At 43.1% G+C, this 25,900-nt stretch overlaps 1 protein-coding gene across 1 annotated transcript; it reads left to right on the top strand.

The window, feature by feature from the left end:
- On the top strand, nucleotides 1-24,673 carry plcb2 (phospholipase C, beta 2). Its single transcript, XM_023986241.2, has 32 exons — nucleotides 1-112; nucleotides 411-488; nucleotides 1,768-1,836; nucleotides 2,674-2,814; nucleotides 3,337-3,416; nucleotides 3,501-3,554; nucleotides 3,811-3,886; nucleotides 4,040-4,140; nucleotides 4,338-4,504; nucleotides 4,712-4,858; nucleotides 5,160-5,317; nucleotides 6,085-6,167; nucleotides 6,372-6,456; nucleotides 10,378-10,579; nucleotides 10,703-10,809; nucleotides 10,895-10,991; nucleotides 11,198-11,282; nucleotides 11,404-11,528; nucleotides 11,857-12,008; nucleotides 12,585-12,749; nucleotides 12,842-12,941; nucleotides 13,185-13,289; nucleotides 13,494-13,555; nucleotides 13,751-13,838; nucleotides 13,964-14,470; nucleotides 15,803-15,986; nucleotides 17,000-17,141; nucleotides 17,812-17,876; nucleotides 19,245-19,304; nucleotides 20,160-20,225; nucleotides 21,380-21,458; nucleotides 22,434-24,673. The coding sequence occupies exons 1-32, from the start codon at nucleotides 29-31 to the stop codon at nucleotides 22,602-22,604; spliced, it is 3,885 nt and encodes a 1,294-aa protein (XP_023842009.1). The 5' UTR covers nucleotides 1-28; the 3' UTR covers nucleotides 22,605-24,673.
- Nucleotides 24,674-25,900: the final 1,227 nt, after the last annotated feature.

Consider the following 25,900-nt stretch of genomic DNA (forward strand, 5'->3'; position numbering starts at 1 on the left):
GAGAGGAGACAATAGAGGGACCAACACAATGGACAAGAGACGATATACTCTGGAGCCACCAGAGGTCAAACTCTACTTGGTCAAAGGAGACAGGTTTACCAAATGGTCAGAGGTGAGTTGGCTACTCTTGAAAGTGCAGTAAATTCCTGGAGATAATCTTCTATTGAAAACAGGTTAATTAGTTCACTTTGAATGAGAATCATAGAAAGATCTCTCCAAAATACATTACATTTACAAAGACTCCATTGATGTAAAACATCCATTACAATTTACAGTGTTGCCTCTATAAATAATACAAGTTGGTTGTTCTCAAGACCCTGAGCTATAGCTCTGTCACAAAACTAGCTGGGCCAAGTATAAGTTCTGTGATAAGGTTTGCAATAACTCAAAATGTATTTCTCCTCAATCAGGAGTCAACCAAGACTGTGCCTGTCACCATGAAGATGGACCCTAAGGGCTACTACCTCTACTGGACTAACCAAAGCAAGGTAAGGTAACACAAAGCAAGGTAAGGTGCCTCCTCCCTTGTCATCCCTACCTGTGTCTGACTGTAGCTACAGTACATCTACAGACATTGCACAATGAGATAATTACTGCCAAATAATTGGGTTATAGTGAGTAAATATTGCCACCTTATATAATCTGAATGGTTGCTTAGTTGAGCAGTTTAGATCCTTATGTGTTAAATCCAGACCATATGAAATGTGTTCTGGCTGCCTCAGGCTCCACAGCTCTAGAATGGGGTCCGTCAGGCTGTGGGATGACTTAGAGCCTCAACCGCTGTAACCACAATGTACTGTATGTTAACAGTGAATTAGATTTAGCGGAGGAATGGTTTAGAGCGTTGCATTGCGCCTCACAGTCCCAGCAGCCTTGTGGATTGTATTGATTGAAGCTGATGTGGGTTTTACCAGCCTGCTGCGCTGCAAAGATGAATTCAGAACAATGTTCATTGGGCTTCTCTTCTCTCTTTCTCTTTACTATAGCGCTCTCTCTCTCTCTTTTGCTCTGTCTTTCTTTCCCTCTCTCTCTCCTCTCTCTCGGCACCTTCTGGTCTGCAGTACATTCTGATACCCAATGAGGCTTAAATACACACGTGTGCTTACAGTGTGGGAGCTTCCATACAGAGTATTCATGCAAGTAATAGAAAAGCATATTACAGTTTAATATGGGTGAAGCCTATCTCTTGATGCAATCATAAAATAATAATTGTTTTATCATAGAAAGATATAATTTGTTTTCTCAGTATGCAGTGGGTTCTACTTTACACTGAGTGTACAAAAAATGAAGAACAGCTGCTCTTTTAATGACAGACTGACCAGGTGAATCCAGGTGAAAGCTATGATCCCTTATTGATGTCACTTGTTAAATCCACTTAGTGTAGATGTAGTGGAGGATTTTTAAGCTTTGAGAGAATTGAGACATGGAGTGTGTATGTGTGCCATTCAGAGGGTGAATGGGCGAGACAAAAGATTTAAGAGCCTTTGAACGGGGTATGGTAGTAGGTGCGAGGTGCGAGGTGCACCGGTTTGTGTCAAGAACTGCAACGCTGCTGGGTTTTTAACGCTCAACAGTTTCCTGTGTGTATCAAGAATGGTCCACCACCTAAAGGACATCCAACCAACTTGACACAACTGTGGGAAGCATTGGAGTCAACATTCCCCGACAAATTGAGGCTAGTCTGAGGGAAAAAACTCAATAATTGGAAGGTTTCCTCAATGTTTTGTACACTCAGTGGGTTTTCATTTTATAATTCCCCATTCCTAGGAGACAGAGTTCCTGGATGTTGCAAACATCAGAGATACCAGATCAGGAAAATATGCAAAACTTCCTAAAGTAAGTACCATTATGTAAGAGCTATAATGATTTCACTGCTGCGTGATCCCCTCAATACAACCATTCTCTATCTGTTTGTCTGTAAAAACCTCTGCATGCATTTGGAAGTGTGTTGTATGATTGAGGGGGAATTTGCATTGCAAAATCAGCAATAAACACAATGCCAGTGCACACACACACCCAGACACACACACACCCAGACACACACACACACAGTGTTAGTGATGTGATTGCAGCCAATGCGAGAGCCCAGCTGTGTGATTTCTGTGCTGCAGATCAAGCTGTAGAGAGATGATTGAGTTTGACAGTTTGAATTTCTCCCACTGCTTTCTCCCACACTGAGCTGTCTCCATAGAGAGTTTCAGTATGCAGCCATTACTCCCTACTACTGGGGGAGATCACAGCAATTCCCTGGGGGATAAACAACATCATCCCCATAGCTGGTGTGCCATCTATCGATGCAGTCTGTCTTATGTGTTGCCGTCAAGGAGAGCAGTTGCTCTTCTATAAGCCATGGATACTGTATCAAAACAAAGTAGCATGTAGCATCATTGATCTGTTTGTACTGTAGTAGTTGAGGACATAGTAACTCCCCAGTTCCTCTGCTGAGCTGCTGCTCTCATGTTTCTCAGCTCTGGTCTGGAGTTTGCATGCACTGATTTGCCTGGTCAGGCTTGAGCTCCCAGGCGTCCTGTGTATGGAAAACAGACACCAGGCTGCAGCAGCCTCATTTCCCTCTCTCCAAACAGACATTGCGATAACATAGGTACATAGGAACAATTACTTGTGGTCACTGGAATTGAGGTTTTACAAATGTCTGTCCGTTCTCATCAACAGCACCCTAAAGTCAGGAATGTGTTCAACCTGGATTTTCCAAACAGCGACCATCTAGTCAAAACCCTGACTGTTGTCACAGGCCCTGACATGGTGAATTTGACTTACCACAACTTCTTTGCTTACAAGGAGAAAGTGACACAGGTAATACACACTAATAATCCTTACATCGTTCCATCTTCTTTACAGCAACATGACATAACCAGAGCTTATACTGCCCGTACTGCATGTAACATAACTTCAAATGATTAAGTGTCAATAATATATATATATATTAAACATAATGAGATAGGTAAATTTACTCTCGATGTTTACATACCTATCAGCATCACCTTACCACCAACATTTGTTTAAGTGATATTCGTTGCCTGATTCCATACTGGCTCTGTAGCTCTATCCTCAGGTCAACCACTAACATATAAGCCTTCATTTCCACCACAAAGCAGCCTCTGTCCTTGCCCTCTTTTTGAGTTTACGACTACAATATCCGGTTTTAATAAACTCTAATGAAAATAACAATTGATAGACAGTCAACATTGCGTGACTCTCTCTTCCTGAAGCACAGATCAGTTCCATGCCCCCTAGTGGTCACAAATAWAACAATATTATCAGGACAAGTAGTAAATCCAGACAGCTGTTTCATGCAGCTATGGTGTGATGTTGTAGAACTGGGCTGCTGATATCCTGTCCATTGCTTACAACCCATCGAGGAACAACGCATGCAGACAAGTCTTCATGGAGAAAATGTGAGTGGATATGGTCCGGTCTCTCTATGTTGTTAGCCTGTGAATTAGAMGCCTTTTTTTTGTTGATAAACCTCTCCATTCTAGGTATGTCCGCATCTCCCTTCAGACCAATAAGGATGGCAAGATCCCTGTCAAAAAGTGAGTAACAGACAATGTCATGTAGAATTGGTTTTACACTTACACTCTTAGAAAATAAGGTGCTATTCTTTGGCTGTCCCCATAGGAGGGTTCTACATGGAGGGTTCTACCTGGAACCAAAAAGTGTTCTCCTATGGGGACAGCTGAAGAACCCTTTTGGAACCCTTTTRTCTACCAGTGTACAACAGTTGAACAGATTCAGTCAATTTAAACTACATTCAAGCCTCTCATTAGTTGTCTTTATTTCCACCCTCAGTATTTACAAGATGTTTCCAGCTGATAAGAAGAGGGTGGAGGGAGCTCTAGCTTCAGCACACCTCCCCAAAGGAAAGGTCAGAGAGAAACCCCTGTGTTTTTCAACAGTCACAATTCTGGGGTCTGCACCCATGTAGTCCAAGTACTTATCGTAGTCCTTTTTAAAGGTGTATCATGAATTATTTTCAGTKAAGTGTCATAATGTGACAGGCTGTTGTGTGTTCTCTCAGGGTGACACTATGAAGCCGGACGTCTTCACTGAAGCTGCTTTCAAGCTCTTCCTGATGAGTCTTTGTCCCCGGCCTGAGATCTATGAGATCTTCACATCCTAGTAAGTAACATTCATACCTACCAATTGGAGAATACAGGCATGAGGTGATGCCAGGTGTAATTGTCATCATGTTCTCCTCAATGGTTGGTCGGTCGAGTGTCCAGCTCATGCATTAGTTCCCTGGCTCAGGGTTTGTCTGGGCCCTGGCTGATGTAAGATGCTGTTGATGTGATTGTCACGGCTGATTGTCCCTCCAGCTCTGCCAAGGCTAAGCCCTACATGACCAAGGAGAGCCTGGCCAAGTTCATCAACGAAAAGCAGCGTGACTCCCGCCTCAATGAGGAGCTATTCCCCCGGTTRAGACCTGACCAGGTGAAGGCCCTTATCGAGAAGTATGAGCCCTGCTCCTCCAACTCCAACAGAGGTAAGAGACACATAGATASAGTTTGATTACTAAAGGTCAGGACAGAAGAACTAACATAGAAGCCTAAATCATCACATTACTACTGTATTAGCCAATCTTCATCATTGATTACACTGTATTCCCAATCGTTACTGTATTCTAAATCCAGTGTTTTATAGAAGAGAGATGTGTAACACTGTTATAATATACAGGTATCTTATTCTACAGGTCAGATTTCTCCGGAAGGTCTGCTGTTCTACTTGATGGGGCCTGAGACATCTGTGGTCATARTGGACAAGCTGGCCAAGTGTCAGGACATGAGCCAACCGTTGCCCCACTACCTCATCAAGTCCTCCCATAACACATACCTGACGGGTGAGATGAGAACAGTCTTTAAACTCTCACACATTTCAACAAAGCTATGGTACACAAGGTTGTATCAAAGGCTACTCAGAGCAATGCAAATGGAAATGCCTATTTTTCTTATCAGAAAATGTGAGCCCAGAGCTAGTAGTAGAAGCAATAGAAAGACAATGGCTGAATGATCATTGACAATCCTTTCTGGTTATTTCATTAATTGAAATMACTGGAAATCTTATAGACTGTGGTTTTAATGCGTTTTTGAGTGTCTCTAAAGTGTAAAATGACCCCCAAAAATGTTGTGATTCCTCCACAGCTGGTCAGTTTTCCGGCGTGTCGTCTCCAGAGATGTACCGCCAGTGTCTGCTGGCCGGCTGCCGCTGCCTGGAGCTGGATTGCTGGAAGGGAAAACCACCGGATGAGGAGCCTATCATCACCCACGGCTTCACCATGACAACTGAGATTCTGTTCAAGGTCAGGTGTCAGTCAGCCCTCATCTCTCAGTGCTGGACAGTGCAATAGTGCTGTAAACCAAATATTCATACATTTTCAAAGGAATATACAACCTCTTTTTGGGGGATTCTAGCCTTAGCCTCAACTCAATGCTAGAGAACAGTCCTACTGATCCAATATGGTGCGTYCCAACCAAAGACAAAGCATCTAACTAAATGTACACCATTGACCCATTGTGACCACTGTTGCAGTCCCCATTAACACAGCCCTGATTCATTAAGACTCACAGACAACAGAGATAGTGTCACTAATGCCGGGCCCTGAKTGTTACTGTTACGCAACGGTAGTCCAGACCAAAGCACCTACAGTAACAGTGCCCCAGGAAGCGGCCCCTGCTTTACGTCTCACAGTGACAGCTTCCTTTGTGGCTCTGCCAGCAGGTGTCAATAGAGACACAGCGCAGAGTGTCATGTTGGGCCTGGGCACTGGAGCCCGCGTGCAGCACGGCAGCCTTAGAACACCACACCATACGTCCCCTGGGCCCCTCACTCAACACTGCCATTTAAGGGCATCCAGAGCTCCGCTCTAACTGGCACACAGACCAAACCAAACGCCTCAGCATTGTTTACTGTCAAACACGGATTTCCTCCAGCCTTGATGATGTTTGGCCTGCCTCCAGCTCGTTTAGCTGGGTCTGATAGAGTTGTGTTGATACTGCCAGTCATGCTGTGTGTCTACATAGTATGTCCCAGAGTCCAGATTGGTCTGTCTGTTTGTCTGTGTGACAGGATGTGATTGAGGCCATCGCGGAAAGCGCCTTCAAGACGTCACAGTACCCCGTCATCCTCTCCTTTGAGAACCATGTGGACTCGTAAGACAATGCATTTCACTCCTCTTTTCAAATTAAAAATATGCAAGTTTAGCGTTCGCCATACCAAAAAAGCAGTGCCCCTACCATCACAAACATTTATTTGGGTTCTTAATATCATGTGACTATTTATATCATATGATTGAGCCTGTAACCTGCATGTAGACAATAATTGATTATCATTGAAGCTGTATTATGTTTTTCCAGGGTGAAGCAGCAGGAGAAAATGGCTAACTACTGTAAGACCATATTTGGAGATATGCTGCTAACGGATCCTCTGGACAAGTACCCTGTGAGTGGGACTGTCTATTAGGAACTGACAAGTCCATTTGTCTCAGTCATATCCATTCATAGACAAGCCATATTACTTTTCATCTGTTAAACATAGTGTCCCTAAGTTTCCATGGTGTCACTATAGCCTGGCGTTCGATCCGGGAGCCCTATAGGACAGCGCACAATTGGCCCAGCGCTGTTCCGTGTAAGGGAGTTTGGCCGGTGGGGCTTTCCTTGGCTCATCGTGCTCTAGCGACTACTTTTGACAGGACTGGGRGCCTGCAAGCTGACTCCAGTCGTCAATCGAGCAGTGTTTCCTCCGACACGTTGGTGCGTATGACATCCGGGTTAAGCGAGCAGTGTTTCCTCCGACACGTTGGTGCGTATGACATCCGGGTTAAGGCGGCAGTGTGTAAGAAGTGGGCAGCCAGAGGGCCATGTTTCAGAGGACGCATGACTCGAACTCTTGCAGAGAAGAGCCAAGAGACCTAACGCGAGGAGAAAATGGTGTAAAAAAATACACTTGTGGCCATACCACGCTGAGCACGCCTTTTCAGGGTCGGGCCTGCTAGTACTGGGACGGGAGACCGCTTGGAAACCAGGTGCCATAAAGCTAAAATACAGTGGGGAGAACAAGTATTTGATACACTGCCGATTTTGCAGGTTTTCCTACTTACAAAGCATGTAGAGGTCTGTCATTTTTATCATAGTACACTTCAACTGTGAGAGGCGGAATCTAAACAAAAATCCAGAAAATCACATTGTATGATTTTTAAGTAATTAATTACATTTTATTGCATGACATAAGTATTTTGATCACCCCTACCAACCAGTAAGAATTCCGGCTCTCACAGACCTGTTAGTTTTACTTTAAGAACGCCTCCTGTTCTCCACTCATTACCTGTTATTAACTGCACCTGTTTGAACTCATTACCTGTATAAAAGACACCTGTCCACACACTCAATCAAACAGACTCCAACCTCTCCACAATGGCCAAGACCAGAAAGCTGTGTAAGGACATCAGGGATAAAATTGTAGACCTGCACAAGGCGGGATGGCGTACAGGACAATAGGCAAGCAGCTTGGTGAGAAGGCAACAACTTTTGGCGCAATTATTAGAAAATGGAAGAAGTTCAAGATGACGGTCAATCATCCTCGTCTGGGCTCCATGCAAGATCTCACCTCGTGGGGCATCAATGATCATGAGGAAGGTGAGGGATCAGCCCAGAACTACACGACAGGACCTGGTCAATGACCTGAAGAGAGCTGGGACCACAGTCTCAAAGAAAACCATTAGTAACACATTACGCCGTCATGGATTAAAATACTGCAGCGCACGCAAGGTCCCCTGCTCAAGCCAGCGAATGTCCAGGCCCGTCTGAAGTTTGCCAATGACCATCTGGATGATCCAGAGGAGGAATGGGAGAAGGTCTGGTCTGATGAGAAAAAATAGAGCTTTTTTGGTCTAAACTCCACTTGCCGTGTTTGGAGGAAGAAGAAGGATGAGTACAGCCCCAAGAACACCATCCCAATCGTGAAGCATGGAGGTGGAAACAATCATTCTTTGGGGATGCTTTTCTGCAAAGGGACAGGACGACTGCACCGTTTAGGAGAGGCATGATGGGGCCATGTATCGCGAGTCTTGGCCAAACAACCTCCTTCCCTCAGTAAGAGCATTGAATATGGTCGTGCTGGGTCTTCCAGCATGACAACGACCCGCAACACACAGCCAGGGCAACTAAGGAGTGCTCCGTAAGAAGCATTCGTCAACGTCCCGGAATGGCTAGCCAGTCTCCAGACCTGAACCCATAGAAAATCTTTGAGGGAGCTGAAAGCCGTATTGCCCAGCGGACAGCCGCGAAACCTGAAGATCTGGAAAGTCTGTATGGAGAGTGGGCCAAAATCCCTGCTGCAGTGTGTGCAAACCTGGTCAAGAACTACAGAAACGTATGATCTCTGTAATTGCAAACAAAGGTTTCTGTACTAAATATTAAGTTCTGCTTTTCTGATGTATCAAATACTTATGTCATGCAATAAAATTGCTAATTAATTACTTAAAAATCATACAATGTTGATTTTCTGGATTTTTGTTTTAGATTCCGTCTCTCACAGTTGAAGTGTACCTATGATAAAAATGACAGACCTCTACAGCTTTGTAAGTAGGAAAACCTGCAAATCGGCAGTGTATCAAATACTTGTTCTCCCCACTGTATATAGCTGTGTATATATATATATAAGTACCAGTAAAAGTTGGACTTATTCAAGGGTTTTTCTTTATTTTTACTATTTTCTACATTCTAAATAACACATATGGAATCATGTAGTAAGAAAGAAAGTGTTAAACAAATCTAAAATATATTTTATAATTGAGATTCTTCAAGTAGCCGCCCTTTGCCTTTATGATAGCTTTGCACACTATTGGCATTCTCTCAACCAGCTTCACCTGGAATGCTTTTCTAACAGTCTTTTGAGTTCCCACATATGCTGAGCACTTTTTGGCTGCTTTTCCTTCACTCTGCGGTCCAACTCATCCCAAACTCATCTCAATTTGGTTGAGGTCAGGGATTGTGGAGGCCAGGTCATCTGAGCAGCAGTCCATCACTCTCCTTTGATCAATTAGCCTTTACACAGCCTGGAGGTGTGTTGGGTCATTGTCCTGTTAAAAACAAAGATAGCCCCACTATGTGGCAAACCAGATGATGGCATATCGCTTCAGAAGTGCTGTGGTACCATGCTGGTTAAGTGTGCCTTGAATTCTAAATAAATCACTGACAGTGTCACCAGCAAAGCACCATCACACCTCTCCCATGCTTCACGGTGGGAAGCACACATGCAGGGATCATCGGTTCACCTACACTCACAAAGACAAAGTGGTTGAACCAAAGTCTCTTCTTATTGGTGTCCTTTAGTAGTGGCTTCTTTGCAATTCGACCATGAAGGCCTGATTCACACAGTCTCCTGTGAAGCATGTGATGTGAGAAGTGTCTGTTACTTGAACTTTGTGAAGCATTTATTTGGGCTTCAATTTCTGAGGCTGGTAACTCTAATGAACTTATCCTCTGCAGCAGAGGTAACTCTGGGTCATCCTTTCCTGTGGAGGTCCTCATGAGAGCCAGTTTCATCATAGCACTCGATGGTTTTTGTGACTGCACTTGAAGAAACATTCAAAGTTCTTGACATTTTCTGTATTGACTGACCTTCATGTCTTAAAGTAATGATGGACTGTTGTTTCTCTTTGATTATTTGAGCTGTTCTTGCCATAATATGGACTTGGTCTTTTACCAAATAGGGCTATCTTATGTATACCACCCCTACCTTGTCACAACACAACTGATTGGCTCAAAGGCATTAAGAAGGAAAGCAATTCCACAAATTGACTTTTAACAAGGCACATCTGTTATTTGAAATGCATTCCAGGTGACAAATTCTTGAAGCTGGTTGAGAGAATGCCAAGAGTGTGCAAACCTGTCATCAAGGCAATGGTTGGCTACTTTGAAGAATCTCAAATATAAAATATATTTTGATTTGTTTAATACTTTTTTGGTTACTACATGATTACATATGTATTATTTCATAGTTTTGATGTTTTCACTATTATTCTACAATATAGAAAATAGTACAAACAAAGAAAAACCATTGAATGAGTAGGTGTGTCCAAACTTTTAACTGGTACTGTATATATACGGTCTATGTCCTCAGTTTAATGAATTTAAAGACCGAACCTTCACCCTCACCACCTTTTCCTGTTTCACATGACTACTACAGTTGACTCTTATGAGCCTCTGTAGCCTTCTACACTGATTTATGTGTTAAGCTAACCAATATTTACCTTCCCTGAACAGAGCACAAGTATGTGTGTTGCCACCTGAGTGTGTGTGCGTGTGTGCCTGGCCTCCTTCCCTGAAGTGTGTTTTCTCCCATGTGTGTGTGACTGAGCAGATGAAGCCAGGTCTGCAGATCCCCAGCCCAGCAGAGCTCATGGGGAAGATCCTGATCAAGAACAAGAAGGGCAGCCATGGGAAGCCCAGCCAGGCCTGTCCCAAGAAGACAGAAGGATCAGAGCAGCCCATAGTCACAGCTAGCGCTGGCCAGGAGCCCAACCAGACAGGCCCTACTAACCCTGAGGACCAGTGTGTGACTGGTTTGTAGTACAGGACACAAACCAAATGACATTGTATGGTGGTTGTACTGTATTAATCCTCCAGATAATGTTGCAGCCACATTGTTGTAGTAAGTATTGAGGCTGTATGTGTCTTATGTCCAGAAGGGGAGGTGACCATGACCGGGGAGGAGGTGACCATGACTGATGACCATGAAGAACAGCAGGAGGATGAAGACCAGGATGAGGAGAAGATGAAGAACTCGGACGAGGTATGGCAAGATGGTGTTTCTAAGCCTCTTTCTATGTCAGTAGATGTTTCAGACAGGAGCCAACTTCCTGTCTATCCTCCTATAGGGTACAGCGGGACAGGAAGTGACAGCGTATGAGGAGATGTCTGCTATTGTCAACTACATCCAGCCCACCAAATTCATCTCTTTTGATAACTCCCGAAGTAAGTTGTGATTTGTTGATGCTAAGTTGCGGCAGGGGTTAGATGAGGGTAACTTGTCCCTCTACAAAAATAAGAAGGAGCAGTTTTAAAATAATAACGTTATATGATATAAAACTTTACACAATGTAAATGTTACTGTTTATCTAGTTGTTGTTGCTGATGGAAACTAATATTCTGCTTGATCACTCTCATTCTCCTGTGGACAGAGAAAAACAAGAGCTACCTCATCTCATCTTTTGTGGAGACCAAAGGGGAAAGCATGATCTCCAAGACTGCAGTGGAGTTTGTGGAGTATCCTTTGACAACTGTTTCTTTAGCCCTGATTGAATTACTCTCAAATTCTAATACTAATAAATAATCATCATTTTCTGTCACATTTGTGAATGCAAACTTCCTTAGCATGACAACCCAGATACAACAAGAGGCAGATGAGTAGGATTTACCCTAAAGGAACCAGAATGGACTCTTCCAACTACAGTCCTCAGCCCTTCTGGAATGCTGGCTGCCAGATGGTGGCGCTCAACTACCAAACTATGGGTTAAGCTATATCAGCTGTCTGGGATTGGTATTAGTTTATGGCTGGCAAACTGGTGTGACAACTTCTGATTGTTCCCATTATTGTTGTTAGTCATGATAAGGCACACGTGCAGTTTGTTTCCTGAAATTGTACTCTGAGTTGGAGAGTGAGTAGCGTTTCTTATATCCACCACTGGAGGTCAGTGTTGCACTGTTTTGCGTTGCACAATGCTCTACTGCACATGCCATAAAAAGACAGATCCATCTSACATTTGTGTTATAATGCAGTAATGAAGTAACATGTTTTGAAATTGTGAAATGTTCTGAAAATGTCATTTTTCCCCCCCAGATTTCCCAATGCAGCACAACATGTCTCTATTTGAATTCAACGGGAGGACAGGCTACCTCCTCAAGCATGACCTCCTCCGCCGTAGTGACAAGAAGTTTGACCCCTATTGTGAAAGGATCGACACCATCGTGGCCAACACACTGACCATCAAGGCATGTTTACGCCAACCTCACAGAGAGAGCAGCAGACCTCAGCACTATTCACTATTCTTGCTTTAGGTTTTGGTTGCAGGTTATTTAGACAGTTCATTTAAAAATGATAGGACTAAAATGTGTGAGTTATAATGTAATTATATGACTGTTATGGTCATTATCAAACTTCATTCTGGATCATTATTCATGGTTTAACTTTGGGAGAGCTGCTTCAGCTGGTTGTTTGCAGCTCGGGGCTACTTTCCTCCCACTTGTTTTGATATCCTTAGTCTCTTCTCTCTCTTCTCTCGCTCTCGCTCTCGCTCTCGCTCTCGCTCTCTCTCTCTCCCTCTTCTTCTCTCTCTCTCTCTCTCTCTCTCTCTCTCTCTCTCTCTCTCTCTCTTCTCTCTCTCTCTCTCTCTCTCTCTCTCTCTCTCTCTGTTTGTTCCCTTGGCTGAATATTCCTGTCTGTTTTGTGATATGTGTACAGGCCTGCTGTCAGCTGTATTTTCTTCCTTATTTAATCTCGGCCTACATGTGTTTCTAAAGGTTATAGTATACAGTACACTGTATATCCATTATCATAATTCCCTTCAGATCTACTCAGGCCAGTTCCTGTCAGACAAGAGTGTGAAGACAGGCGTAGAGGTGGAGATCATTGGGTTGCCAGGAGACCCCAAGAAGAAGTACCGGACCAGGTGGTCAACCACACCGAACGCCATTAACCCAGTTTGGAATGAAGAGCCCTTTGTTTTTGAGAAGGTATATTCGTTCAATTATTATTTTTTATAAGCAAACAAATTTGCCTTGTCGAATGCATGTCAGCAGGGTCAAGCTTGTTGTTGTGTGGACAGATCCTGCTGCCTGACATGGCCTCTCTCAGGGTCGTGGTTCACGAGGAGGGAGGGAAGTTTCTGGGCCACAGGATCATCCCCATCGAGGCCCTTCAGTCAGGTCTGTTTGATAACATGTTACAATACCTTTCTCCTATGAACATGGTGTTGTTACAGTGTTTAGTGATTACAGATTTACTACACAGATATAAGAGCAATTTCATGTAAATTGTTACCTATTTCTACCTGGGTTTAAAATTTGACATCTGCCCAGAATTCCAGAGCATGAGGCTGATTGAAGTAGACCTTGCGCCAGAAGGCTTCTGCGTTTGTCTGATTGATTCATGGGGTTTGTGCTCTGCAGGCTTCCAGCACATCTGTCTGCGCAGTGAGAGCAACATGCCGCTCACTCTGCCAGCTCTCTTTGTGTACATCGAGGTCAAGGACTACATCCCTGCTGCTTTTGCAGGTACAGTACAGTTACTTTCAGTTCCTATTTCCAGAAAACGCACCAAATCATTTTAATTTGCATGCTTATGCCTAATTTGGGCAGGTAAGATTTAAGCCTATAGATGGTGTTTTAAGAGTAAATGYTTATTTTGCACTGAGAGTGATTATGAAACACGACTATAACGTGGTGTAATTTCTTCTGTATTGTCTTATTCTGTCCCAGATTTCACAGATGCCTTATTCAACCCAACAAAAAATTCTGAGAAGACAACAAAGACGACAGAGGTAAATCAATTCCAAGACAGAACTCATTGATCCACGTGAAAATGACATGTTTCACTCCCAAGGTCCTCGTCCTTTTACAACAAAGCATGTCCATAGTGAGATGCTTACTGAAAATGGCTTAAGTACTGAAAAGGGATTTGTGGTTTTATAAAGTCTTTCTTATGGGATTGATGCTCTTGTGCTCTGTTCCCGCAGTCATCAGCAGACTACATCTCCCCATACGAGATGCCCCTTGTTAACGTAATACCGACTGTTGGAGAGAAGGCTACATATACAGAAAGAGGTAAAGGAGGCTGTTTCCTGTTGGTAGGGCCAAGTTATCTATTCACTAGAATTTGAGTGCAAAGTGTGTGAAAAGTAATGTTGTTTTGTAGTTCACTGAGCTCTTTGCCAATGCTGTTTCACTAGAGCCTGAGACTAAAGCTTCCTCTCCGYTGGAGGAAGCTGATACTACCACTGGTACCCCGGATACTCCACCTACTCCTGAAGAGGCCCCTCCAGAGCCTGAACCCAACATGGACTCATCGTCTCCCGCAAACACCATCAGTGTGGAGGCTGAACCTGTTCCAATCATTCAGCCATCTGTTGTTGGCCCCATCCAGAGTGTAGAGCACGTTCCAGAGCCTGAGGGCCTCTCTAACAACCCTGATGTGGACCCAGAGGCTGTCCTAGCCACAGAGTTGACCCCTGACCCTAAGGTTGACTCTACTACCTGTACAGACCCCAACAGTATCGTCGACCCCACCCCAAATGTTGACTCCACTCTTGATGTGAACTCCAATGTCGTCCCTACCCCTGATCCAGATGTTGAGTCCACTCCTGTTGCCGACCCTGCTATAGCTCCTGTCCCTCCATCTGAGCCCAGCTCATCCGATCCTACACCTGAGGACTCCACTCCTCCAGATAACAAAGAAGGTAACACCAGTGACTCTTCTATGTCCAGAATATACTTTAAAAAATTWAATGCATACAGTACCAGTCAAAAGTTTGGACACACCTAAACATTCAAGGGTTTTTCTTTATTTTTACTATTTTCTACATTGTAGAATAATAGTGAAGACATCAAAACTATGAAAGAACACATATGGAATCATGTAGTAAGCAAAAAAGTGTTAAACAAATCAAAATATATTTTAGATTTTAGATTCCACAAACTAGCCACCCTTTGCCTTGATGACAGCTTTGCACATTCTTGGCATTCTCTCAAACAGCTTCACCTGGAATGCTTTTCCAACAGTCTTGTAGGAGTTCCCACATATGCTGAGCACTTGGCTGCTTTTCCTTCACTCTGTCTAATGTCCATTGCTCGTGTTTCTTGGCCCAAGCAAGTATTTTCTTATTGCTGTTCTTTAGTAGTGATTTCTTTGCAGCAATTCGACCATGAAGACTTGATTCTCGCAGTCTCCTCTGAACAGTTGAMGTTGAGATGTGTCTGTTACTTGAACTCTGTGAAGCATTTATTTGGGCTCCAATTTCTGAGGCTGATAACTCTAATGAACTCATCCTCTGCATAAGAATAAATAAGAATTTGTTCTTAACTGACATGCCTAGTAAAAGGTTAAATAAAAATAAAGAATAAAAGCAGAGGTAACTCTGGGTCTTCCTTTCCTGTGGCGGTCCTCATGAGAGACAGTTTCGTCATAACATTGATGGTTTTTGCGACTGCACTTGAAGAAACTTGAAGAATTCTTGAAATGTTCCGCATTGACTGACCTTCATGTCTTAAAGTAATGATGGACTGTCATTTCTCTTTGCTTATTTYAGCTGTTCTTGCCATAATATGGACTTTGTCTTTTGCCAAATAGGGCTATATTCTGTATACCACCCCTACCTTGTTACAACACAACTGATTGGCTCAAACGCATTAAGAAGGAAAGAAATTCCACAAATTAACTTTTAACAAGGCACACCTGTTAATTGAAATTCATTCCAGGTGACTACCTCATGAAGCTGGTTGAGAGAATGCCAAAAGTGTGCAAGCCTGTCATCAAGTCAAAGGTTGGCTACTTTGAAGAATCTCAAATGTAAAATATATTTTTTGGTTACTACATGATTCCATATGTGTTATTTCATAGTTTTGATGTCTTCAGTATTATTCTACAATGTAGAAAATTGTAAAAATAAAGAAAAACCCTGAGTAGGTGAGTCCAAACTTTTGACTGGTACTGTATATCAGAAAAAATAGGAGCAGTGTAAAATCTGACAACCTKCAACCATATTGTCCCCTTTCCTCTTCTCCTCTTTTAGAGCCATCCACAGTTCCATGTGAGGAGCTCCTACAGCACAAGAGTTTCCTGAAGGTCACCAAGAGACAGGAGAAAGACATGAAGGAGCTGGAGAAGAAGTTCCAGAAGAAAGGGGAGGAGTTGATCCAGAAATACAGCGACACCTTCAAAGCCCTCAAGAAGAAGAACTCCATGAAGAAGAAAGAGTAATGGAATACAGTCTTTTTATATTTTATTTTAGCCTTGTGTTCATCTTATTCCCATCTCATCCACTAGGTGGTGGCAGACACACCAAATGTAATCAAGTTGTTTTTCTGTTGGCCAGTTTAATTAACAATAATTATAWTTAGACCAATAATKATTAGTTTCAAGGAGATTTGGAATATTCTTTATTTATAGTTKTTTTTTGGTAGAGCAATTAATGAAGGGATAATGATATCCTCTATGAAGATATGTTTTTAACTTGCAAAGACATAAAAAATTGTTTTATTTTTTATTTAACTATGCAAGTCAGTTAAGAACAAATTCTTATTTACAATGACGGCCTACCCCTGACAACGCTGGGCCAATTATGCGCCGCCATATGGGACTCCCAATCACGGCCGGATGTGTTACAGCCTGGATTTGAACKAGGGACTGTAGTGACGCCTCTTACACTMAGATGCAGTGCCTTAGACCGCTGRGCCACTCGGCAGACTTACCCAGTAACCTTTCTTGGAAAAACCATGATTATGCACTGTCAAAGTGCCAACCACATTATTGATACCAGGGACAGCAGTGTTTCCTATCCTCGTATCCTGACCAGTTAAACTTGGGGCCCTGGTCAGGTCACATTATCAGGAAAAAAAACCCTGGCCCTACAATCGTACTTTATTATTTTATTATGAACCTTTATTTTAACAGGGTGTCATATTGAGAKCAATCTCTTTTTCGAATGATCCCTGCAGAATACAAACACAAACATCAATACAAAACACAATAAAATACTACATTCCAAAGCATGATAATAAAAAACAGCGATTAGCCATACTGCTGCTGGGATGAAGTAACAGACCTCCATGTGAGGCAGTGATGTMCAAAGCCCCCTGGTAGAGCCCCTTGGTAGAGCCCCTGGTAGACCCCTGGGTATTACAGGGGTCAGCAGACAGACTCTCTTGTACCGTCTAGTGTCATGTCATGTCCAGTGCCTGGTCCCTGACGTTTTGACTGTGTCCCCCAGGGGAGGGGGTGAAACGGCAGAGCCRGGCCCCAGGGTGGAGAGGGTGATGGAGCAGAAGGAAAGGCTGCAGGTGGAGCTCAAAGCTCTGTGGGTGGAGCAGTGTGATCAGCTGAAGAAGAGGAAGGAGCAGCATGCCACTGAGGTACAGTTAAGTACAGACCAACTCTACCTGCCAGAGTCGGTTTGATATTAAGGATATTATTGATAGTTATTTGTATAAACATACTGTATACTRTTATTCAAGGATGCCTTTCTTTTTACATTTCATCTATGTACTGGATAAGCAGTTGAGGTAAGATTCTGTTTAATCCCCACCACCATGCACCTAACTAACCTCAGAGTGAATCTCACTTCCTGCCTTCAGCTGATGGCTGGGACCAGGCCTGTAGCACAGTATTGATTATCCATCACAGCCAGGTGCTCTGGGGTGCTCTTAGCATAAGCTCTGGATCTGCATCAGATAGAGGTCAATCAGGTTGTGACCTCACCACTCAGGGAATAGACTCCCCTGGCCCGGAAGGTCAATCGAGTGTGTGATAGTAGCAGTCAGAATCACATTCAGCCGGTGTCACAGTCAGAATCACATTCAGCCGGAGTCACAGTCAGAATCACATTCATTCAGAATGCATGGAAATGCATGGCAAAAGTTGTGTTTCAGTAGTTTATTTCTGTCTGAAGTTTAACAGCATACACTGCATGCTGTTTATCAGATCTCTAACACATTTCAGGGGTAACTTCCACTAGGTCTGTTTTGCTGTTGGTAGAGCTGCCACTTTGTCACTGACGCATCTTGTTTCCTTTGTGACTGACAGCGATTAGCCAAACTGTTGGAGATGGCCACAGAGAGACACATCAGTGAACTCAACACTCTGGCGAGGTGGGCAAACACACATCACAGTAGCCTTCTGCCTTCCTAAATGCAGGATCTCTAGATATATAGCAAATATAAGGAACTTATACAGCTAACTGGCAAAATAAAGGAAACACTTGAGTAAATTAGGAATACAACGTATATTGAAAGCAGGTGCTGCCACACAGGTGTGGCTTCTGAGTTAATTAAGCAATGAACATCCCATCATGCTTCGGGTCATGTATAACAATGCCCAGTTCCCCATTATTTTGGCCTCCATGGCTAGAAGAGATCTCAGTGACTATGAAAGAGGGGTCTCAAGGAGCATAGGGGGTTTAAAGGCTGTGTGTGTGTTTCTCAGTCACCAGATCTCAACCCAATTGAACACTTATGGGAGATTCTGGAGCGGTGTCTGAGACAGTGTTTTCCACCCCCATCAACAAAACACCAAATGATGGAATTTCTTGTGGAAGAATGGTGTCACATCCCTCCAATAGAGTTCCAGACACTTGTAGAATCTATGCCAAGACAAATTGAAGCTGTCCTGTAGGCTCATGGTGGCCCAATGCCCTATTAAGACACTTTATGTTGGTGTTTCCTTTATTTAGGCAGTTACTTGTGTGTGCGTGTGTGTGCGTGTGTGTGCGTGTGTGTGCGTGTGTGTGTGTGTGTGTYTGTGTGTGTGTGTGTGTGCGTGTGSGTGTGCGTGTGTGTGTTAGACAGGGAAAGTATTTGACCTTTTACAAAGACAATAACTGAAGTAATAAATGATTCAGCCATCCTTGCAGGTTATTCAGGGACCTCGGGGACCAGGTTATTCAGGGACCTCAGGCGATTTATGCTGGTCTGAAGTGTGTGTGTGTATGTGTGTATGAGAGAGAGAAAGACTGTGCCTATATCTGTGTGTGTGTGTGTGTGTCTGTGCGTATATGTGTCTGTGTGTCTGTGCGTATATGTGTGTGTGTGTATGAGAGAGAGAAAGACTGTGCCTATATCTGTGTGTGTGTGTGTGTCTGTGCGTATATGTGTGTATGCGAGCGACGGTGTGTGAGTGAGCAAGTGAGTGTGTGTGTGTGAGAAAAGAGAGTGTGTGTGAGTGTTATCCAGTTTCCCCAGCTGGCAGAAGGTTATCTAATGCCTGCCATTAGCCACCAGGTGATCAAACAGCAATATGAGGGATAAGAAAGCCTCTGTTTTAACTCATCAAACAGACACTGGACTACTTTATTGACCCTTTTTCACTTAGAAAATATGAACTGGACCATGGTCACACAGCCCAGCTGCATAAGACACTTTTTTGAGTGGGAGTTTTCATGTAATGGGCTGAGTGAGGCTTTCACTTGAATGGCCTTAAAATCACACCCAGTGACGTGCGCTCTCTGTTTCCTCCCCAAGTGAATCGAAGGAGGCAAAGAAGAAAGGGCAGTCAAAGCGCTCAGGTTCAGACAAGGCAAGGTGAGCTGAATGTGTGCTAATGGAATCACATAAAAGGGCGCTAATTTTACTCATTGATTCTGTCATTGTTCGATGTACTGGTACAGTACAAACAGTACAGGGTTCAAGGTTCAAGTGTTAATGTCACATGCACAAGTACAGTAAAATGCCTTTCTTGCAAGCTCCAAACCCAACAATGCAGTAATCCATGTAGCATTAAAAATAACATAAGGTAAAACAAAAACACACAATAATTAGAAATAAGAACACAAGAAATGAAGAAGTTATTTACAGGGTCAGAAAAGTGTAGCAAAAATGCAAAAATGTAAATAAAATACAAGGGTCAACTCAGATCATCCGTGTAGCGATTCTGTAAGCTATTTAGCAGTCTTTTGGATTTGGGATAGAAGCTGATCAGGAACCTGTTGGTGTCAGACTTGATGCACCGGTACCGCTTGCCATGTGGAAGCAGAGAGAGCAGTCAGTGGCTTGGGTGGCTGGAGTCTTTAATGATTTTCCGTGCCTTCCTTTCACACCGCCTGGTATAGAGGTCCTGAATGGCAGGGAGCTCAGACCCAGTGATGTACTGGGCGGTCCGCACCATCCTCTGTAGCGCCATGCGATTGAGGGCGGTGCTGTTGCCATACCAAGCAGTGATGCAGCCAGTCAAGATGCTCAAGATGCTCTCAAGGGTGCAGCTGTATAACTATTTGTGGATTTGAGGGCCCATGCCAAACCTTTTCATATGCAGAGTATACAGAGCTTTAAATGGAGGTTGGAGTGCTGCTGTGTTCTGAGTTGGAASAACTTTGTCATAGACATAGACTACATAGTTTAATGGTAACATAATATATATATATATTTCTCTATACTTAGGCTGAAAAGGGCAATGAGCGTGGACCTGGCTGAGGAGTCTGCCCAGACTGATACAGTGGCAAGTATATTCCTTTTGAGATAAAATAGTCCCGGCTATTCTAGATGTCTCAGGTCTATACTTTAATGGCAACACCTGGACACGTGTCTCTGTAATTAAAGCAGTACTTTCCACATCCATATAGAGAAATTCACATGGTTTTCATTCTCATTTGTCCATCTACTGTGGTAGACTGGGAGAGTAACTATGGTTACACTGAGCTAAAGAGCTTTTACAGAAGTGTACCGTACACAAAAGTGTCTGATTCATTAACATGACCACCCTCTCTGTTTACACACACTCCCACGTGCATGTGCTCTCTCGCTCTCACACACAAAAAAAGAGCACACACACACACATTGAATTGAGTGAGGAGCAGAGCACTCACTCACCTCAGAGAGAGGACGGAGCACATGTAGAGTGGAGAGATGACTCACTGAGAGAGAGGTGGTGTTGTTCTCCTCAGCTGTTTACCATGTTGGCTCATCAGGAGTCATCCCAACTGTCCACAAGCACATCACTTCTACTCTGCTCCTTTCACACCAGTTCAACCAGGTTGATCTGAACACCTCAACGAAGGAGGGTTTAAAAGCATATTTTTTGTCTCTTTCATGAGTCTCTGAGAGGGGTTATGATGTGATAACAGCGTAAAGAGCACTTGTTGGAATTGGTCCAATCTGTTGTGACCCAACAGTGTTGATCTCCTCTCAGGTTGGATCCTCCTGGGTTCACTGTACAAGATATCTCACACTGTCTCTCTCTCTGTGTCTCTCTCTCCTCATCTCTTCTCTCCTCATCTCTCTCTCTCTCTTCTCTCTCCTCTATCTCTCTCACACTGCTCTCTCTCTCCTATCTCTCTCTCTTCTCTGTGTCTCTCTCTCTCCTCATCTCTCTCTCTGTGTCTCTCTCTCACACTGTCTCTCTCTCCTCATCTCTCTCTCTGTGTCTCTCTCTACGTATTCTCTCTCATCTCTCTCTCTGTGTCTCTCTCTGTGTCTCTCTCTCCTCATCTCTCTCTCTGTGTCTCTCTCTGTGTCTCTCTCTCCTCATCTCTCTCTCTGTGTCTCTCTCTCATACTCTTCCTTTCCTTCAAGCATTTACGCTTTCTCGGTGCACACACACACAGCCATACAAAGCCTCTGCTCTCATTGACATGTGTTGGTACTGTACTCTTCTAGTCCACAGACAGCAGTCCTCAGCAGGATGCTCTCGTGAAGAGACAAACAGCCACACTGGACGAGATCAAAGGCATGGCCAATCAGGTACTGTAAACAAATAAACACACACACACACACCTGACCTGGGTTCAAATACTATTTCAAAGATTTAAATGACTTTCACATATATTTTGAAGTAAGTATTCATATTTTTGTGGTTGAAAATACAAGCAGTTGAATATTGGAATGTATTTGGAAATTCACTTTGAAAGCATTGGCATCTTTTTGAAAATACTCAATTACACAGAGTATTTTCAAATACAAACAAATAGTCCCATGCATTGGAACCTAGGTCCTAGGAGTATTTGAAATAATATATTAAGCAAGTATTTGAAWWRWTTTTCAAATAGTAGGCTATTTATAGGAAATTATTTGAAAAAACATTCAAATACTTCCAATATAAGTAATTGATTTGGGACACATTATTAGAAAATACAAAAATACACAGAAAGTAAGTATTGAAATAACAAATAATCAAATACACATGTATTTGAACRCAGGTCTGGCACACACACACACGCAAATGCACACGCACYTACACATACACACCTGTCCACACGTATCCGTATGCATGTATGGGTATAACATGGTGGTTGTCATAAATGTTATTTGAAGAGAATGTACATCCAGGCAAATCAACATCCAATATGTAAATGACATAACACATGTAATGATGCATGATGTATACTGTCTTCAGCATGCACAGAACAGGTCCTATAAGCCTACTGGTAGACTAATCACACATTTGATTAAATCTAACTTGTGTCAGATACAGTATAGTTCAGATATTGATGTGTGAACATTGTATGGAATCTTTTCTTTGATGAACGTATAGATTACACAGTAGATTTTCCAGTTGACCATGTGTCCAAAATGAAAGACGTGGATGAATTCACCTTGCCCTTTGGATAACATATACATCTATAAAGGATAATTATACAGTGCAAATAGAGGCATTTTCAACTCTCACCTCTTCCTCTCTCCTGCTCTCTCTGACCTCTCACCTCCACCTATCTGCAGCTCAATCAGGAGGCCCTGGCGGAGTATGAGAAGAAGATTAGGTCACTTCCGGTTGATCTGCGGGAGGCTGTGAACGTGTGTGTGGGGTCCCACTTCCCTGAGCAGATAGACCAGGCTGGGGAGAAGCAGCAAGATGGGGTGGGCTTCTATGGAAATGTCTTCCTGGGGTAGACATGCTCCTGGACCTTTCTCCTTTCCTCTGTATGTGGTCAATATCTGAGAACATCAGGTGTGACATGTTAGAGGTGTTGATACTACAGTATGGGATACAAATTGGATAGGCCTATAACCGAAAGTTATCAATGAGTTGTAATGATAATGAGTTATCAATGAGTCAATATAGAGATCAGTACACATTTGGGATATTAGGAACACATGCCTCTACCTCTTACTTAAGTCATATTGTCACAGCCTCAAGTGGTTCTCTTTCTGSCTTAACCTTTTACTGCAGTGGGCTAAATCAGGGTCACAGTGTTTCTTGGTAGTCTTCAACAAATCTACTTTGAAACAAAAGTATGCACCACCTCACACACATGGTTATGGGCTTAAAAAAAAGAAGACACCTGTACCATGTCAGAGATGTATTACATTTTGAGTTTGCATCAGAATATTACACTTTATATACATCACAGAAGACTGAAATATAACAAAACCGTTTGACATAGAAACTGTTTTTTCTGCGTTTACATTTTGTTCATGTTTATTAATTATGAAATTATGAAAAAGATGAATAACATTCCACCCATGAGSCCACTAGAGGGGGATTTGGTCATTTGACTACAGGAAAGAGACAATTAGATTGACGAATTAGGTATAATGTGGCGAGAAGTGGCTTTCTCTCAGTCTACTTGAATTGAGTGGATAAGTCAATCTGTCACAGTTCAATTGGACTGGGCTTTATTAATTTGATACTCCCCCACACATTTCAGAGATTGGCTTTATGTACATGAGAGCACAAAATCTATTTCGTGATTGTAATTTGCTGAGAAACTTTAAATMAAGGAAAGGTAGAAGTTTAAACTGTGATCAGAACAGAGGAGTAGGCRGTGATGCTGGCTTTGTGTCAATTATATTCTGATGAACTTAGGTAGACTTACTCTCACTATGGGAGACTATCTTTACCAGCGTCTGTGTGGTTAGTAGCAGTGATGTTATCTATTTATGTGTTTATTAAATTACAATTTCGTACTTAATTATGTCACTGAAGGAACTTTATCTGCATTATGGATTACAGTGCCTTCGGGAAGTATTCAGACCCCTTGACTTTTRCCACATTTTGTTAGGTTACAGCCTTTTTCTAAAATTGTTTAAATAGTTTTTGCCCCTCACCAATCTACACACAATACCCCATAATGACAAAGCAAAAACTGTTTTTTATAKATTTTTGCTCATGTGTTAAAAATATTACATTTACATAAGTATTCAGACCCTTTACTCAGTACTTTGTTGAAGCACCTTTGGCAGCGGTTACAGCCTTGAGTCTTCTTGGGTTTGACGCTACGAGCTTGGCACACCTGGTTTTGGGGAGTTTTTCACATTCTTCTCTGCAGATCCTCTCAAGCWCTGTCAGGTTGGATGGAGAGCGTCGCTGCACAGCTATTTTCAGGTCWCTCCAGAGATGTTCGATCAGGTTCAAGTCCTGGCTCTGGCTGGGCCTCTCAAGGACATTCAGAGACTTGTCCTGAAGCCACTCCTGCGTTGTCTTGGCTGTGTGATTACAGTAGGTCGTTGTCCTGTTGGTAGGTGAACCTTCGCCCCAGTCTGAGGTCCTGAGAGCTCTGGAGCAGGTTTTCATCAAGGATCTCTCTGTACTTTTTTCTGTTAATCTTTGCCTTGATCTTGACTAGTCTCCCAGTCCCTGCCACTGGAAAACATCTCTACAGCATGATTCTGTCAGCACCATGCTTCATCGGAGGGTTGGTGCCAGGTTTCCTCCAGACTTGACACTTAGCATTCAGGCCAAAGAGTTCAACCTTAGTTTCATCAGACCAGATAATCTTGTTTCTCTTGGTCTGAGAGTCTGTAGGTGCCTTTTGGCAAACTCCAAGCGGGCTGTCATGGCCTTTTATTTAGGAGTGGCTTCCGTCTGTCCACTCTACCATAAAGGCCTCATTGGTGGAGTGCTGCAGAGATGGTTGTCCTTCTGGAAGGTTCTCCCATCTCCACAGAGGAACTCTGGAGCTCTGTCAGGGTGACCATCGGGTTCTTGGTCACCTCCCTGACCAAGGCCCTTCTCCAACGATTGCTTAGTTTGGCCGGGGCCGAGCAGCTCTAGGAAGAGTCTTGGTGGGTTCCACAAGGTCATTTTAAGAATGAGGAGGCCACTGTGTTCCTTGGGGACTTTCATGCTGCAGAATGTTTTGGTCCCTTGCCTGATCTGTGCCTCGACGCACATCCTGTCTCGCGCATGACCGGGACATATTCCTTCGACCTTCATTGCTTGGTTTTTGCTCTAACATGCACTGTCAACTGTGTGACGCTTATATATGACAGGTGTGGGCTTTTCCAAATCATATCCAATCAATTGAATTTACCACAGTGGACTCCAATCAAGTTGTAAAACATCTCAAAGATGATCAAGTGAAACAGGATGCACCTGAGCTCAGTTTCAAAGCTCATAGCAAAGGGTCTGAATACTTATGTAAATAAGGTATTTCTGTTTTTAAGGTTTAAATATACTTCACTTTGTCATTATGGGGTATTGTGTGTAAGATTGCTGAGGACTTTTTCCCCATTTAATCCATGTTAGAATAGGCTGTAACGTAACCAAAAATGTGTTAAAAAGTCAAGGGGTCTGAATACTTTCCAAAGGCACTGTATTTACTGTATGGTTTATTGTTATAGACAGTTGTTTACAGAGTTTATGGTTATATATATTACCTTCTGATAATAAACTTTCAGTCACACCTGCTTGTTTGTGTGTGTGTTGTGTGTGTGGTGTGTGGTGTGTGTGTGTGTGTGTGTGTGTTGTGTTGTGTGTGTGGTGTGTGTGTGTGTGTGTGTGTGTGTGTGTGTGTGTGTGTGTGGTGTGTGTGTGTGTGTGTGTTGTGTGTGTTGGTGTGTGTGTATGAGCTTGTAGATCTATGTGAGTGTGCTTGTTTGTATACCGGAATATATTTGTACCCTAATGACAAGCATATACAGGGTGAATCATCAGCAGCATGTCCACTGAGTGCATCTAAATGATAGACACAGTGAAGACAAGGGAGAAGCAATTTAGTAAAGCATGCAAAGGCACTAGGCTATTTGAGCTCACTGGCTCTTTTGTTTTGAAGCAGATCCAATACTGTTTGATGATGGTGGGCATGTGAGTGAAGGCAATGACACATGTGAAGCCTGGTTCCTATTGCCAGAGTGCCTCCGTCTCTCTCTACTTTCAATACAAGGAAACCCGACATTCGGGCGCTGGCAGATCTTTTGCTGTAACTCTGTCTGCCCATGATGGCCATCAATCTGGCAGACAATGG

The sequence above is a fragment of the Salvelinus sp. IW2-2015 genome, linkage group LG4q.2 (genome assembly GCF_002910315.2).
Source record: "Salvelinus sp. IW2-2015 linkage group LG4q.2, ASM291031v2, whole genome shotgun sequence".
NCBI lineage: Eukaryota > Metazoa > Chordata > Actinopteri > Salmoniformes > Salmonidae > Salvelinus > Salvelinus sp. IW2-2015.